We start from the raw sequence: 17385 nt of genomic DNA on the forward strand, positions 1-17385 counted from the left end.
GCTCTGATCTGATGTAACGCGTTCAGAATTTTTTTTGCTATACTTTAATTCAGGCAAGAACGCCGTAACCGTCCCGGTCTGCTGAGTGAGCGGTTAGGAACATAATGAATTATGACTCAATTCGTCCAAGTTTTGCTAGCGAGTATGAGATTTCCCTGTCAGCAGTTCTTGAGTGGAAGCACCTAGGTAATGAATGGGTCCTAGACCATAATCAATACCAATCAAACTTGGACTTCAAACTTCATGCAAAAAACGTGGCTGTGGGGCGTGTTTGATCTCTGAGGTTTCGCGATGAACATGGATATTTCTCGGCAGTTGGTGCTTGCTAGTTGGCCTTTGGCTCTGCCATACATATTGGCATACAGTAGAGTCTATACGCACTGTGGGCGGCGCGCGCTATAACCATCGATCTTACCAGACTTCAATTCCTATGTTGTGGAGCGTGCCTACACGTGAAGCATCGCATCACTAGACCGGGCTTTTGGACACAATCGACGAGACTGCGCCATGTGATCCGGGTGATGAAGTCCACGTGTCTGCCATGGGCGCGTCCACAGGGGGGCAGAATGCTGGTTGGTATGATCCCAAAGGGCCGGATAGGACGGTTCGATTCGGGTTCCATTAATATATGATGAGATGGGCAAAATTCTTCAAGAAGAGCTGTGCAATGGAAGCCAGGAGCCTTGGAGTGAGTCCGAGCATCACCGCCTCACCGCCCAATAGCTTAAGTTCGCCATCTTCCGATCCGCCTTCACGTGTCGCGGTGGCCCCATGCGGCCATGCCCATGGCGATCTCAATCAACCCTAGCGAATACTGACGGGCTGGCGGAGAGAAGAGTTGCATGCGCTTTGATCAAATGCAACGACCGGTACCATCGCGCGCCCTCCTGACACTTGATAATGCAGCTTCATATTCTGAGGTGTTATGGTTCGTCTGTTCCGTTTCTTCGTCCCCGCCTGGGGCTTGGCTGTCACCGTTGGGGACGAGAGGCTCCGGGCGAGGACGGCAGCGGGACAGAGCGGGCGGCGCTGAGTAAACGAGCCCTGTATATATTCCCCCCTTCAATGCAACATTATCATGCCGCAAGACGAGGGCGGAAAAGAGGAAGACAACACCGGATTGTGGAGGCTCGAGTTGCTGAGCACTCGCTCTCTAAGCGAGGCACGCTTGCAGTGTGGTGTTTAGTGGGGCTCGGGTAAGCAGGGCCAAGCGAGGGCTTTAATGAGTGACCAAGCGATTGGATCACCAGACTTTTCTGGCCAGACGACTGACTGCACATCTGCACCAGACACTTCAAGGTCCCTTGGCCGGTTGCCTCGGTCGCCGAGATGGTTCGAATCCGAGCTAGAAGAAGAACATTGGCGAAGAAGAACAAGCCAAAAGCGCCTACCTAATGCCAGCCCAACACCAACTGCCCGGCTGCCGAAAAAGCCCTATTGGGGGATTCCCCTGGTAATATCTACCAATCCCTGGGAGATCCTAAGCGGGCCACTTAGATGGAGCGCCGTTACTTCGGGCTCTCGATCACATTTGTCGTCGCCTTGGCCCTTGTCACCTCACTTGTCCAGACTAGGCCAAGGCCGGCAATCTCGCCGTGATGGGCGATCTCGACTAAAGAAGCTGCAAGTTGCACTTGGCAGGGGGCTTACAAACACGAAGTCAGCAGAAACACCAGCTGCAACTCGCGTGAGAACATTCAAAGAAGTCGAAGACACAAAACAAGTAGGTTACTGGCAAGGAACGCCCGCCGCCAGCCACGCGCCTGTTTGGTGCTAATCCACCGGCAACACCCGACGCCGTCGACGAGTCCGGCGTCTGACCTAAAATCAACAAAAAGGGTCTTGATTCTAACAGTAAAAAAAAGGAGCGCTTGTTTGTTTCAGCCGACGCCGTCGCTAGTTGGGTTCCGTAGTGAAACGGTCGAGGCTATCTTCAGTCAATCTCTACATATTGCGGGAGAGGCGTTAGAAGCTTTTTATTCCTCCGCGCAGGATCGATGAACCTGAGATCTGTGTGCGCCGCCCCTCCCTAGCTCCTCTGGACTCGGCACTGATGCCAGCCCGGCCGGCGACTTCACTTTGTGCCGCACTCAATGAATTCACCGGCTGACTTTTGCACACAACACCCAGCTTGAGCTGAGGCGCCCCTGTTGCCCACGAACAGAAGACATGCACTGTAAGACACGATAGGCTACATAATCCAAGTATGTACAGGCAGGTACTCCCGTCTCTAACCTCCCAGTCCAACGCTTACCATAACCGGAGACAGTGACTTTGGCTGGGTAATTTCACGGCTTTGTATCAGTAACGTCACTTTCGAGCGCTCTCATCAGCTTCTCAACCACTCAATGCCTGGACACGCTAAAAGAGAAAAAAACCATGCATCTGTCTCTGCCCGTCTTTGCCCTTCGAGGGTGTCCAGTTCCGCCTCCCAACCCCACTTGTTCTCCCTGGCCTGCCTGACTTCTAGAGGCCCCACGAATCTTGCCTAGGGTGTACCGGCGTGTCAAGTACATGCCATAGCCTAGAATGGTAGTAGCTCCTGACCCATACCTACTGCCGTCAGTCTGGCTAGCCCTAGGTACTTGCGTACGATATGCAAGGCCAAGATGAGTGAAGCACCTCGTCACAGATGCGGCAGCAGCTAGAGCAGATCCCCAATCTTTCCGTCGACCCACCAGGGGAAACAAACGATTCCTGGACGGGACATGGCTGCATGGTCCAGCTTGTCAGCTCGCGTTACTCAAGTTCGACTGTGCGGGCTGCCCCTGGAGACTACATGCATACATACTGGCCAGGCCCAGGTGCTTTAATACCAGTGAAGCACCGTCCTTCCCCATGCAAGCTCTCTCAGCCATCCTTTAAGACTTGTACCTGTCGTTCGTTACCGGAAACACTCTTCTCCCTATATGCTGTCTTCTCAAAACGGAGCTGGTGATTCTTTCTTTCTATTTCCTTTACATCATCTCCCCTGACTCATACTATAAGACGAGCCAGGCTGCGGTACTTTGACGAGGACGAAGACGAGGACGAGGACGAGGGCGAGGTTTAGGACGGGGACATCACGACGACGTGGATAACACCTGAGGGCCAACAACTCACGGAACTGCGAGCAACTCACCACCGGAAGTAACCGGCAGCAATTCACTTTCAGGATGCGTTTCTCAGCCTTTGCAGCTCTGGCTGGCATCGCTGTCCAGTCTGTCATGGCAATCCAGTCAAACATCGTCATGGCGGCCAAGGCCGACACCATCGAGGCACCTCCCAAATGCGGCGTGAGTGAGCCTCAGTCCTTTCATGACCTGGGAGTCACCATCACTCAACCGGTCTCGTACATATGTTGAAATTAAGAGTCTCGACTGACCCGAAATCCTGAGAACAGCTCGCATGTATCAAAACGACACTGGTAGAGACAAGACTATGCGCACCAACGAATCAGACCTGTATATGCACCAACGTCCCGTTGAATAACGCCATCGAGTTGTGCGTCGCAGCAAATTGCACGGTCAAAGACTCATTACGTGAGTGAACTCACTCATGCCACTTGTTGATAATGGATTTAGACTGACCTCCATTCTAGTCACGAAGAGATATTCTACCCAAACTTGCGGCATCGAGGGCAAGGACCGAACCGGGTTGGTCTGGATCGTCGGCATTACCTTTGGTGCCGTTGGCCTTGCTGCTTTCTTTCTTCGCTGCGTGGCCCGGCTCTACGTTGGAACCCATGCTTGGGGTCTCGATGACTGGTTCATGTGCGCTGCGGTGGTACGTTTCTCAGTCTTTCTATGGGTCTCCCTATTACATCGGCAGATCAGCCGTCATCTCTTCTTTCTGTCGGGCTGTCAAAAGAATTACTGGTTCGCTAACATCTGGCTACGTGCGTGGACAGGCCTTGATGGTGCCACTATGTGCTATTTCGATACCTTGTGGGTCAACCCCCTTCCCGAATTCTTGTGAAACGCACTCCTATAGCACGAGGATATATTACAAGAATGCAGGCTGATCAAGAACCGATAGTGTCTCAGCATGGTCTCGGTTTGGACATGTGGAATGTCTCGTTTGAGGGCGTCAACGATATTCTTTTCGTGAGTTGCTTCGGATTCCCGCCACGCCTTGTTCCCCCTGATCTTTTGGGCGAGAGGGGGACGGGATGACGATCATGCGGAGAGTTGCATTACTAACTCATCTCGTCTATTCTAGCTATATTACTGGGATGAGATGATTTACATCACCTCGCTTGCCCTCACGAAAGTATCCATCTTATGCTTTTACCTGAAGGTCTTCCCAGCCCGCTCGTTCCGAAACGTCGCATACGTCCTGATCGGGCTGAACCTGGTGTACGCTATCACCTACGACTTCTTGCTGGCGTTTCAGTGCCAGCCGATCGATGGCGCCTGGTTGTTTTGGGACGGCGAGTACAAGGCCAAGTGCATCAGCATCAACGTCCTCGGCTGGTCGGCCGCCGGCGTCAACATCGGGTTGGATCTGGCCACCATCATTCTACCGCTGCCCTCGCTTTTCCAGCTTTCCATGTCGATGAAGAAGAAGGCGCAGATTGTGCTCATGTTTGCTGTCGGCTTTTTCGTCACTTTCGTCAGCATCATCCGGCTGCGGTCCTTGATCGAGTTCGGCACGACCCAGAATGTCACTCGTAAGTGCAGGTCCTTGGGAACCCCCTGACCCCACCCCTTTTTACACGCAATGTTTGAGTTGATACTAATGACATCCCGTCTACACAGAGGACTACGTTGAGGTCGGATACTGGTCGACGATCGAGGTACCGGTGGGCATCATTTGCGCCTGCATGCCGGCAATCCGCTCTCTTTTCAGTTTGGTGTTCCCAAAAGTGTTTGGGACGACACGGGGCGATAAGTCGAGCTACGCGCTCAACAGCTTCTCGCCGGCTTCCAAGCTTTCGTCCGGGAACAAGCTCAAGAGTCAAGGGGGTACCAGCACCAGCGGAGGCACCCAGATCAAGGTGAAGCAGGAGTGGGCGGTCATGAGCAACCCAGTCGGCAACGAGAGCGACGAACACCTCGTGGGCTTCGACCGGCAGATCGAGGCCGATAGCGCTGGACCCACGCGCAAGATGACGCTGCAGCGCCAGCAGTCCGCTCCTGCTCCCTGGCAGGATGATGAGAAGATAGTCAGGGAGACCAGCAGTCGAGGAGGGTTCTGATTCGTTTTACTTATTCTACTATTTTGTTCCCTCGTTATTATTGGGGGTTCTTGGGGGGAGGGAAACGGCGTTTGAATCTCGGAAAACATGTCCAAGACCTGAACGATACGATACATATGGCAGGGAGCACACAGCTACGATAGATAGACATATACTATCGCTGTGTTCACACACAAACATGCACACAAAGCTTCATCACCAACGTCTGAGTTTGACCAGCGGCGATGGCTAGCAGCGACCCACTTTCCTTAGCACGCACGACGACCAACCCCGGCTTTAGGCTCGGTTGCAGCAGAGATAGAATGGTGACAGCAGTTCGTCTCATCAGTTCGGCTTCGCTCCGAAAGAATTGTTGGGCGCGGCGATGTAACTGCAACCATGAGGCAGAATGCAACACGGGCGGTAGCTGTAACGGCGAAGGCGTTATTGGGCCGGGATGCTCAGGTTCCCATCTGGATGATACGTGCTGGCCATCGTGGGCCCCATCGCGGTAATCCTGATGCGGTACCTATATCCGGGATGCATGCGGCACAACCCTGGCAGTAATACCAGCAACCGAAATCCGGAATGCCGGATCTTGCTCAACTTCCTCCCCGTCCGCCTGCTCCTCTGCCCATGTCCTCCCAGCGTCCCATTATTCCCTGCTCCTGCTTCTTCTTCTTCTTCTTCGTCCCGTATCCCTCGCCCCTGGACTTGAGACATATCGTCGATGCTCCACCCAAAGACGAAGTGGAGATTGAGCTGAGCGGGGCTTTACTTAAGAGAAGGTAGGGATTCGGGGAGAGCCCGAAGCTCTTGGCGGCTTCGCTGACACGCTGACACCTGCCATGTTCAGGCACGCTGGACAGGCGTGCCGGGCACAAGAGGCAAGAGGCTGACTGGCCCAGCTTGTCGCAATTTCTTGTGCCTCAAACCGGGCATCGGGGCATCTTGGCCGACTTCATCTTTTTTCGCCTTGGACTCCGCCCATCAGTCAAGACTTATCAAGCATTTTCGCCCAGTCTTGCTGGCGCAAAGCAAATGCTTGTCTGGTGTTGGGGAGGGGATGCTGACTGGTCGAAGCACTTTTACTCTCCCGCCCAGCCCCGGCGCAATCGTGGTACGATTAGGTACGGTACTCTATCGCTCCTTAGCCTTAGCGACAAATTGTACGATTGATCCTGGAGTATCCCGGTTCCATCCCCTCTAGCCTCTTCCCGTCCCGCCACGCTAACGAGTGTACTTGCTCGTACTTACACACTGATACAGAAATCTTTTCTTCAAGCTAAACCCTTTTTTTGTGGCGTCAAGGACGATCTCCGGACTTGTTTCGTGATGCTAACTAAACGCTCGCTAAGGACCCGCCCGTTCTACATATCAACCCTTATTGCCGCCCTTTTCGCCGTCGGTCAAAAGATTGTTATCGCCGCCGCCCGCCCGCTGCTGGCGCCGTGTGTCTGTCTGTTCAAGTTTGCGCCACAGCCCCTCGTACAGGAAGGACTCATGTCGCCGGCTACCCGTCCGGCTACCGGCCGCCTCTTCGAGCGTTGTATCGTGTGCTGTTCAAGCAAGACCCTAGATCCTGGGTGACAGTGCATTGTCGTCGTCACGTGTGGATAACTAGCTAGTATGAAATTTTATAATTCCGACTTCATGCTTTGCTAACGCCTCATATGCCGGGGCAATGCAGTCACCACTAACACAAACGCGTGTGGGTTTCCCACGATGCCACTACAGGCTGGGCGCCTCCACGGGATACACACCCATTGCCAGGACCCCGTCCGAGAAGTCTGCCGCGCCTGATTCTGCTGGCTCACGACGGCCGGTGCGATGAGACCACACCCGGGACGCGCAGCATCATGATGTGGCGTCAGCCGCAATCTTACGCCCGTTCCTGGTGTCCACATCACGGCCTCCACCACGTGCTAAGAACGAGGCATGAGCGCCGTCTAACGGCTTCTTCTCTTTCGGCAGTTCGGAGTCGATACGAGCATAACATACAATACCTCCACCGGAGAATGCTACATACAACCTTGGCACGCGGTCTGAACGTCGCACCGTTGTTACTTGAGAGAGGGGAAATTCTGGGGTTGAGAGGGAACTGGGGCGATGTCTAGTAAAAGAAAAAGTATCGGCCTAATATTAACGCCTTGACATTCGAAACTACTTGTCAAAAGAGGTCCGCTACGGATGCCCTCCGAAGCTCGTTCGTTATACTGGACCGTGACCTATAGGCCGTACGACTATATGTCGTGGCTGACGGAGGCAATGCGGATAACGTCGCGTCCACAGTATAACGAATCTCTCTATTGAAGATGCACTGTCCTCTAGCTGGCTCGCTGGAGGAGCCATCATCTTATCTGATACATGAATCTGTGGACCACATCTATTGTTGGCACGTTGGCACATGGTTCAAGGTCTGACGTGACCCCTTCTTCACCTTGACTGCCGTGTCTGTCGGGGCCCTTCCCGAATCCTACCGCCAACGGTTTTCTTGAAAGCACGGCTCATCTGCGAGCTTCTGCGAGCTTCGTTGTGGGAACTTCGCTGCTGTCGAGCTGTCTAGACTTCGTCACCCTTGCCCCCTCTCCACTGTATACCCTCCCGCGGATAACAGGACCTTCCTGCCCTTCATCTCGTTCTCGCACGTGGGCCCCTTGGGCTGGTTGCCTCTGAATCTGTCGCGGCCTGGAGTAGCTGCTCCAAATCGACCTTGTGTACATATGACCCAAACCGTGCCCATCAGCTCTTCACACTCTTTCGCTAAGTTGCCTTGTGGAGCGACGGTAAATAGGGGCAAGAGAGGGTCATACATACTTGCAACTGCATCATCTCACCGAGACACAAGAGGTTCTTGACCGAACCCAACGTGCCCACCTGTAGATTCCTGTAATCAACGTGATCGACCCAGGTATCGATGGAATCTGGATGCTCTCATACGAGTAGTCGTGCGATCTCGACACAAACGATATACATCAAACGCAGCAGGCCAGGACAACACATGAAGAGCAGCCGTTAGAGCAAAGACCTTGAAACGACGTCGTACTGACTGGGGAAAGGTCTTGTTGTAATGCACGTATACAACTTTTATTGCACTTTCTTTGTATGGTATCCGCTAAGGCAGACGAAAACTAAAACGTGTCTACCGCCCCCCTGAGAACAAACAATAATCATTACAGTGAACGCCAAAAGTATGATGCTGACTTCCTGACCGGAAGCAAAGAGCCCTCATGCATGGTTGAATTTCCTCAAAACGCCTGAATGCCGGAAAGAAGGCCCTGCTAACCCTCCTTTTCGAGCAGCTTCGCCTTCTTGGCGCTTTTGTATTTCTTCGTTTTGTTGCCCTTCTTGCCTTTGTTCTTCTTCGACTTGTCTCCCTGCTGCTCCTTGGCCTCGGAAGCCGTGACGTGACCGTCTTGCTCTTGCGACTTCTTGGAACTGTTTTCAGCAGCCTTTACTGACTCTGCAGTCTTCACGGATGCCGCTGATTCCTGAGATCCTCCTAGGCCAGATGTCCATGCCAATTTGTCACTACCCTTTGCCTTAAATGGTGAGGACAGATCCTATTTGCCTCGACCAATCATAGGGACCGGAATGGGAGTTGTCGAGACTTTCTTGGTCTTCTCGGCCGATTGAGCCGCATCCTTCTTGCCCTTGGCCTTTGTGCTAGGAGTCTTGGAAGGAGTGCTGGTGGGGAGAGTTGCTGAAGTCTGAGGGGCCGGGACCGGAGTGGACTTTGGTGCCTTTGACGCCTTTGCCTTGGAGGCTGCCGTCTTTGTGCGCTTGGCAGTCTTCTCATCCTCACTGCTCTCCTCGCTGCTGGAGACGCTATCACTGCTGGTATCGTCGGCCGGCTGCTTACGTTTGCTGGAAACGGCGGCCACCTCCGGCTTGGCGTTCTTGGCCTTGGATGCCGAAGCCGGCTTAGCGGGAGGGGCATCGGCCATGTCCACGTCTGAATCACTCTCCGACGAAGAGCTGTCCGAGGTGCTCGATTGCTTGGCAGGAGTAGGCTTAGCCTTCGTGGCAGCAGTAGATCTGGCCTTGGCCTGCGTTGGGGCAGGGGCCGCCTTGGGTGTAGGAACACCAATGGGCATGAATCGAGGCCGCAGGTTCGGGGGCTGCTCTCTGGCGGGCCTGGATTGGCGCACATACTCATCGGTGGCCGTCGCGTTGACACTGCTGTCACCGCCGAATTCTGCAACGCGGCGGAGGTGCATGATCGAATCAATGGCGCGTTTAGCTGTAGAGTGATGTTAGAGGTAAAGAAATACTGACTGTGCATTCGGCTTTGAGACTTACGCTGCTTGTACTGGTCTCCGGCCTTGGCCGGGATCACCAGTTGGATCTGGGTACTGGTGGTATACGGCTCGAGATCGATACCATAGGCATCGCCAGCGTGCTGTAGCAGCGGGCCGCCGGACTGAGCTTTGCTCAGATCGATTTCCATATCCTTCAGGACGGTGATGGGAAGCGAAGCAGGTGCAGTGAAGTACCAGACCTGCTTTCCCTCGAGGTTACTCTTGCTCAAAAAGTCCACGATTTCTTTGTCGGGGTTCTCAGACGAAGCCTTGCGAATCATGAAATCGGAGTTGTTAATCCACGCATTGCGACCACTGAGGCTGAAGTTAGCTAGACACCTAAGGGGTGGTTGTAGGGTTTGGGAGTCCGCCCACCTTTCGTTTTGCGACTGGACTTCGGCACCAGCTCCAGCTGTCTTCTGAGCCGCCTTCTTGGGAGCTACAGCAGTCTCGGCATTGTCTATAGCCATAAGATCGGTGTCTTCTTCGTCTTCTTCGTCTTCTTCATCGTCCGACTCGGAGTCGCTGGAGGTGTCGTCCTTCTTGGACGCGCTAGCCTTGGACGTTTGCGCAGGCTTAGGGGCCGGTTTGGAGGGCGCAGCTTTGGACTTCTGGGCCGCAACATTGGCGCTAGCTTGCTCCTCGTCTTCGCTCGACTCTTCACTAGATTCTTCTTCGCTCGATTCGGAGGAGTCCTTGGCAGGAGCCTTCGTCGCAGCAGGCTTAGCGGCAGCCTTGGGCGCGGACTTGGGCGCACTCTTGGCCTTGCTCTTCTTCTCCGGTTCTGATTCCGATTCCGAGCCAGAGTCAGAGCTGGTACCAGAGCTAGACTCGGCATTCTTTTTGGTGGCCGCAGAGGCCGCAGAGGCTGTAGGCTTCGCGGCGGCGACTCCGTTGACCTTTGCATCTTTCTTAGTGGCAGCAGGGGCCTTCTGTAATTTGTTGCGCAGAGCCTTGAGCTTCTCCTCGTCGTCGCTGCTAGAGTCGCTGCTGTCCTCGTCGGAGCTGTCATCGGAATCCATAGCCATGCTGGCGCTCTTGGGGGCCTGGGCACGCGTCTGCGCCGAAGTGGCCGCTTTGGCGACCTTGGAGCCCTTGATGTTTTTGGCCATCTCGCTCAGCGAGCCGAGGGCGCTTTTGGGAGCCATAGCTAGAGAAAGCGGTGGTGGCTGGGTCGAAATCGAAGCTCGGCGATTGAAGGGACCTGGGCGACTAAAGGAATCTCTCGTCGAGATTGTGCACTTCCCTTCCTCGTTGTCGCGCATATGGGAATGTGGGGGATGAAGCTTTGCGACGTGATTATGGGATGCAAAACTAGCTCCGCCGAAAATAAATTTTTGGAGGCTCCAATTCGTCGCGTCCAGTTGGCGACGAGCTACGCGCTTTAAAGTGAACTTTCAAGGGTCCACTGGAGAAAAAAAAAAGAAAGCGTGTGCAAGAGCGGGAGGCTTTCCTTGAGCAAATATGAACCAACCACCGATAACACTCTTAACGGCTGATCACTGTTTCTTCACTTGCACCTCACATTCAGTAAATAAAATTGGCATTCAAGGAAATTAGTGAAAATAAACATAGTTGTGTTTTGTACCAACATATTCGCTCTATAGAATCAGGGATGCATGCAGTTGGTTCAAACATTGGAGATAGGAAACTGTCAGACTGCGCTGGGCGAGCTGATCGGCTTCAAGAGGGGCCCCACTGTCGAACCAATTTTGCTGGACAAATCGCTTTATTCGTCCACTGAACGCACCTGCATCAGATACCTGGACGCCGTCCGTTTGCCGTGAAAGCTTGCACTGCATTTTTGCCATAGAATATTGAGATAAACAGACGATTGTCCACTAGAAACAACCATTACTCAATTGACAGTGGACTCGCTATGGCTACAAATAAACGGCGCAAGCTGGAGACTGCGGAACCACCACAAGGTAGTAATAACCTTCACAACCACCCATATATATCACCACTTGACTGACAGTGCATGCCACAGCCCTAAGTGCTTTCGCAAGGTTAAAACAGGCCAGAGCCGCTGCAGTTCAAGATACTCCTGTGGAAGCACCAGCTGTGCCTGCTGTTGCGGCAGAGGCTACTACTACAGAGGCAGAGGGCCAAAAGAAAGCCCGTCGTAGTAAGAGGCGGTCACCCCAGAAGCAGACACCGGTGGCGACTGAAGAACCTGCCGATGGCCTCCAGGATTATCAGGATATTGCGCCCGGCGTGAGGACGCCATACGAGATTCCTGTAGTAGCCGCCAATCCAGAGCCAGCCACGTCAGAGAAGAGCTCGTCACCGGTAGTGCGTCTCTCCAACTTCCAGCCAACCAAGAGCAACTTCAAGAAGAAGGCTGGTGGCAAGCTTTATCTTCAACTGTCTGGAGGAGAGCGCCTTGTTATACTTGGCAACTATGGCGTCCGAGTGACTTCCGGTGAGGTTACTCTCAATGGCGCTCTGTTGAAAGCTGCAGACAAGACTCACTGGGTTTGCGCTCCGCAGTGCTATGCACTGCCCGTATTACGGTGTCCAGATGAAACCGCCATCGAATTGTCGCCTCATCCAGGCGCTGGAAATCTCGGGAAGATGGGAAGGCTGTCTCCCCTCTTTCGACGCATCTGGAACAATGACATCGTGGCAGATGCGAATGAGAAAGCCAAACAGCCAACGTTTGAAATCCTCTTCACCTCTGCCGACGGACCGAAGAAGGCTACGTTATTTGACCTCGTATCACCCCCTGAATGGAACCGGAAGATCGACCAGCTGGTAGCCACATCGCAAAAGAAGCCAGTGTCTGTGATGGTCACTGGGCCTAAATCATCAGGCAAATCGACCTTCGGGAGGCTACTGACTAACAACCTTCTTACCTATTATTCCACTAGCACCAAGAGGCGGCACGCTCAGGGTATTGTTGTGTTGGATTTAGACCCAGGGCAACCGGAGTACTGCATTGCAGGGCAGATTGGCCTCGTACACGTCACTGAGCCACTGCTTGGGCCATCTTTCTGCCGGCCCCTGCCTGGCTCCGGTGTCAACATCTTGCGGTCTCATACGCTCGCTTCGATGTCTCCAGCCTCAGACACGAGTCTTTACATACTGGCTGCCATCGATCTGTTTAACCACTACCGTAACCGATTGGGGAACTGCCCCTTGGTTATCAATACGGCCGGCTGGGTGCAAGGCATAGGGCTCGATCTTCTTACGTCGCTCGTTGACGCATTGCGGCCGACTGACCTGGTATATATGGCGCCTGGTCCTGTTGATATCGTGAGAAGCCTCCAAGAGAGCGCACAAGGCGTATTTACGCAACTCCCGTCGCAAACTACGCAGAACAGTTCGAGAACAGCCGCACAATTACGTACAATGCAGACGATGTCTTATTTCCATGCAGAAACCGTGCCGAAGGTGCACCCTACATGGAACGTCAGCCCCTTGACAATGGTTGCCCCATGGCAGATCAAATATTCTGGTCCATCACAGGGGATCCTGGGAATCATGTGCTATGGCTATCAGACACCACCCAACCTGCTAGCTGATGCCATCAATGGCACCATTCTGGCTGTTGTTGAGATCGAAAACCCAATGGCATTTCGATATGGACTCTCGGAAGATGCAATGGACCTGGATTCCCAGCCGCCCTCCAGTAGCCAAGGCCTTACTACTGTGTCGACCCCCGAGGGCCTACCGTTCATCAACGTGGCGACTACGTTAGATCCGAAGTATTCGCAGACTATTGGACTTGCTTTGGTCAGGGGCATCGACGTTGAAAACAATATTCTTCAGATTCTTACACCCATTTCCGACGAGAAGATCGAAGAGATCAACGAGAAGCAAGGCCAGATTGTGCTTGTTAGCGGCAAGTTCGATCCTCCGACCTGGGCATATACCGAAGACTTGTACTATGGGTCGCGTACCGAGTCCACAGGCGAGAATGGTAGTGGGGATATAATGGAGGTAGAAGACGACGAAGAGCTCAATCCTTCTTTTGTGGAAGAAGAGCAACAAGATGAGGTCGACTTGGTCTCAACGTCTATCCCTTGGATTGAAGTGCTACGCGGCGATGAAAAAAGGGGCGCAGCTTCCAAAGTGTGGAGGGTGCGACGGGATCTTGGTCGGACAGGGGCAACTGGGGACTGAAATTCATAATCGCTGAATCAGCCAACACAACGAATCCAGATAATCAATGACCATCCGGTATCCTATTGTAAGCAACTGTAAGTAAGTTAACCCCATCGCAAGCCAGCTATTCAGTTATTCCACTGCTGGCGATCCTATCTCTGGTTGTCCTACACTAGTTGGATACCGGAACAAGGTTACGAGAATACAACTCTACCAGCACTTAGGTACATACCTAGGTACATGTACATACATACATACATATACCAAGGCGAATGGTTTCATTTCTAGACAGCCTCGTTTTCGGTTGTTCTGTGCGGACTTGATCTCGTGCATGGCATATGCAGCTGCATCTACCTGATATGTTTGATGCAGTGATAAAATGCAGTGCGACGGAGCACGCGCCGATCCGCCAAGCTGCTGTTTACGCGACCAATACCTACCTGCAAGCTGCCATCATCGTCATTTCCATTCCAGGTACCCCGCCTTTTTTCTTCAACAGACGCGACAATGGCCCCGCCGCGATATCCACGTCGTGCTCCCTTCCCCCGCCTTAGTCATGCTTTCTCATGACCGACCCGCGCCTTACCTAACCTTTGGTCTGCCGATAACCCTCACAAAGCCTTCAAAGTCAAGGACAAGCAGCCAAGTTCTGACCAGGGATGCCTAATAGTCTGTGACTGGTCTGTCTCTGGCCTTTGGAGGGTCCATGCGCGTTATGGGTTACCGACCAAAATCCCGTCTTTCTTGCTTTCGGATGTATCCGCCATCCGGAGCGATGCGACTCCGCACTCCAACTCTCTCTGGCTGGCGGGTTTCGTGATGATTCAGCGTTGGAAATCGGGTTACCTCTACAATTTTAATATATACCTACATACAATCTGAAGAGCCCTCCTTTTAAAGCTGCCATATTCAAACTCACTCCTTTCAACTCATCCCACACCCTGCGCCATTGACGTGAATTCCATCCAGTCTATTGCCATCATCACCGAAACCAACACCGAACAAGGACCAGCAGACTCCTCTGTATTGGCGTGACAAAAAAACCAAAAACTCAATATGGCGTCGAATCCGACCTCAGAGGTTGATGTTCTCATCATAGGTGCTGGTCCGGCCGGACTCATGATGGCGCTGTGGATGTCCCGCCTCGGCATCAAGACTCGAATTGTGGACAAGAGGACAGACAAGGTGTTCTCGGGTCAGGCAGATGGGTGAGTACTTTTCCCATTTCACCATGGTCACCCCATTAGGCATTATATGCGGTCTCTCAACTAACGCTTCTTACTCAGATTCCAATCACGCACCCTGGAAATACTGGATAGCTTCGGTATAGGAGAGCGTGTCTGGAAAGAATCAAATCATCTGATCGGTATGGCATACATCCTGAGGGACCCCTTTAGCAAGAGCTTCGACAAATAATCTAACAGCCTTGTGTAGAGGTTTCATTCTGGAATCCCGACTCCGACGGGACCATCAAGCGCCATAGACGAGCCCCTGATAACATCAGCGGCATGTCGCGCTTCACCGAGGCGGTGCTCCACCAGGGGCGCATGGAGGCCTTCTTCCTGGACGCCATCGCGGCCTCGTACCCCCACCCGGCCGACCCGTCGGGCACTCCCCTGAAGGTGGAGCGCATGGTGCTGCCGACGTCCCTGGAGGTCGACGAGGCGGCCGCCGAGGACGACGACGCGCACCCCATCACCGTCACCCTCCGGCATCTGACCGAGGAAGAGGCCACGCCGACGCAGAAGCTGAGCAACCTCAGCGACGGGCTGTTTAGGAGTAACCTCGCCGGCGACGATGTTGGGAAGATGCTGGCGCAGAGCAAGGGCAGGGCTGACGTTCGGGAGGAGGTCGTCAAGGCCAAGTACGTTGTTGGCTGCGATGGCGCACACAGCTGGACGCGAAAGGCTCTGGGTCCGAAGTACGAGATGAAGGGGGAGATGACCGATTTTGTTTGGGGTGTCATGGATATTGTTCCCATCACCGATTTCCGTATGTGTTTTCCCGCCCGGGTTTCATAGCTCCCGACTCCAGGGGCAGAAGCACCTTTTGCTGTTTTAAGAACGAATGGCTAACCTGAAGACAGCTGACGTCCGGACACGATGTATGATCCATAGCGCTTCCAACGGCAGTCTGATGATCATTCCTCGCGAAAACAAGCTGGTTCGCCTATACATCCAACTCACAGAGGTTTCGACGGGCGGAAGAGTGGATCGTAGCACGATCACTCATGAAATGATCTTCAAGGCTGCCCAGAAGATTATCGCCCCTTACAAACTGGAGTACCACTACTGTGACTGGTGGACGGCGTACCAAATTGGCCAACGTGTGGGCCAACACTTTACGAAGTGTGACAGAGTCTTCTTGGCGGGAGGTTAGTCGCACCCAAATGCTCATCATCAACTCCGTTTGTTTACTGACCCGTGACCAGATGCCGTTCACACACACTCGCCCAAGGCTGGCCAGGGAATGAATGTCAGCATGTCAGATGCGTACAACCTGGGATGGAAGATCGGCCTGGTAACGAAGAAGATAATGCCACGCAAAATTCTGTCGACGTACGAGCTGGAGCGTAAACAGATTGCGAACGAGCTGATCGAGTTTGATCACAAGTTCTCACGACTTTTCTCGGGTCGACCGCAAAAGGATATTCTGGATGAGACGGGTGTCTCCATGGATGAGTTCAGCAAGGCCTTCAACATGAGCCACATGGTACGTCCCTCCGCTCTAAAGGGGTAGCAAGCTCCCCGACACCTAGATGATGCTAATACTTGTCGTGCAGTTCACGAGCGGGTTGGGCGTAAACTACAGCCCGTCGGCTCTTGTCTCCAAGCCTTCGGAGAAGGCACTTCTTCTGGAAAGCGACAAAGAAGTCCAACATGAGGGAAGCCCGGTAGCGAAGAGCAAGTTATCGGCCGCGGCCCACTGCAAACCCGGCATGCGCTTCCCATCATACCAAGTCGTGGAGCAGTGCGACGCACGCCCGTGGACTTTGCACCACAAGATGCCGTCGGACGGTCGTTTCCGGCTCTGGGTGTTCGGCGGCGACATTTCGCAGCCGGCGGCGCGCGAGCGAGTCAATGCACTGGGCGCCCGGCTCGAAAAGGGGTGCTGGCGCGGGCCCCGCGCATCGAGATGGGCCCCGCGGCGACCCCGTTTGCCGGCACGGCGCGGTTCCGGCTCGACCGCCCGCCCAGCGTCGTCGATGTGCTACTGGTGCACCGCGCACCGCGCGGCGAGGTCGAGCTGCTGCGGGACCTGCACGATGTCTACCACCCGTTCGACGCGAAGCTCGGCTGGGACTACGACAAGGTCTTCGCGGACGGCGAGAGCTACCACGAGGGCCACGGGCGCGCGTACGAGGGGTATGGCGTAGATCCGGACAAGGGCGCGGTGGTTGTGGTGCGGCCGGATGGGTATGTCGGGTTGGTCACGGAGCTGGGCGAGGAGAATTGGGGGAGATTGAGAAGTGGTTCGAGGGGGTCTTGAGGATGGCGTAATGTACACAGTATGGTCTTGGGTACTTCGATATGGGTATTTTATTGTGTTTGGCATCCTATAGACAGCATTTTCTGGTTGTATACCTTGCATGAAGTCTGCAAAACTCCCTTCCTCCTAGGCCAATATTGTCACAACTTGCTGGAGGTGATTCATTGGGGAGGCGTACTGAAAGGTTCTCGACTCGCAAAGCCCCCACCCCTTCCCCTTTTTAAGTTCCTCGCATCCACGGGTCCAGGATAACACGAGCAAGCAACACTTCTATCCCAGAGGGTTTAGATATTCTATTGATACCTAGATCCCCTGACCGGGCCGGTG

General features: G+C 53.8%; 5 protein-coding genes across 5 annotated transcripts; 3 read left to right on the plus strand and 2 right to left on the minus strand.

The window, feature by feature from the left end:
* Nucleotides 1–3230: 3230 nt before the first annotated feature.
* On the plus strand, nucleotides 3231–5179 carry PG986_006758 (CFEM domain protein; the record flags this gene model as incomplete). The annotated part of the gene is made up of 7 exons (XM_066842980.1): nucleotides 3231–3275; nucleotides 3383–3521; nucleotides 3581–3765; nucleotides 3890–3926; nucleotides 4018–4085; nucleotides 4201–4651; nucleotides 4740–5179. 7 exons carry the CDS (start codon nucleotides 3231–3233, stop codon nucleotides 5177–5179), a joined length of 1365 nt encoding a protein of 454 aa, XP_066699092.1.
* A 3260-nt stretch (nucleotides 5180–8439) lies between these two features.
* PG986_006759 (uncharacterized protein) lies at nucleotides 8440–8677 on the minus strand (the record flags this gene model as incomplete). Its single annotated transcript, XM_066842981.1, is given in 2 exon segments — nucleotides 8440–8610; nucleotides 8621–8677. The coding sequence occupies 2 exon segments, from the start codon at nucleotides 8675–8677 to the stop codon at nucleotides 8440–8442; spliced, it is 228 nt and encodes a 75-aa protein (XP_066699093.1).
* A 44-nt stretch (nucleotides 8678–8721) lies between these two features.
* Nucleotides 8722–10607, minus strand: PG986_006760 (uncharacterized protein; the record flags this gene model as incomplete). The annotated part of the gene is made up of 2 exons (XM_066842982.1): nucleotides 8722–9401; nucleotides 9461–10607. The coding sequence occupies 2 exons, from the start codon at nucleotides 10605–10607 to the stop codon at nucleotides 8722–8724; spliced, it is 1827 nt and encodes a 608-aa protein (XP_066699094.1).
* Nucleotides 10608–11338: 731 nt separating this feature from the next.
* PG986_006761 (Polynucleotide 5'-hydroxyl-kinase) lies at nucleotides 11339–13587 on the plus strand (the record flags this gene model as incomplete). The annotated part of the gene is made up of 2 exons (XM_066842983.1): nucleotides 11339–11387; nucleotides 11438–13587. 2 exons carry the CDS (start codon nucleotides 11339–11341, stop codon nucleotides 13585–13587), a joined length of 2199 nt encoding a protein of 732 aa, XP_066699095.1.
* Nucleotides 13588–14625: 1038 nt separating this feature from the next.
* On the plus strand, nucleotides 14626–17058 carry PG986_006762 (phenol 2-monooxygenase; the record flags this gene model as incomplete). The annotated part of the gene is made up of 7 exons (XM_066842984.1): nucleotides 14626–14777; nucleotides 14856–14935; nucleotides 15004–15561; nucleotides 15656–15943; nucleotides 16001–16281; nucleotides 16352–16645; nucleotides 16705–17058. 7 exons carry the CDS (start codon nucleotides 14626–14628, stop codon nucleotides 17056–17058), a joined length of 2007 nt encoding a protein of 668 aa, XP_066699096.1.
* Nucleotides 17059–17385: the final 327 nt, after the last annotated feature.

Source organism: Apiospora aurea (assembly GCF_038362705.1).
Source record: "Apiospora aurea strain CBS 24483 chromosome Unknown utg000005l_segment0_segment0, whole genome shotgun sequence".
Lineage (NCBI taxonomy): Eukaryota > Fungi > Ascomycota > Sordariomycetes > Amphisphaeriales > Apiosporaceae > Apiospora > Apiospora aurea.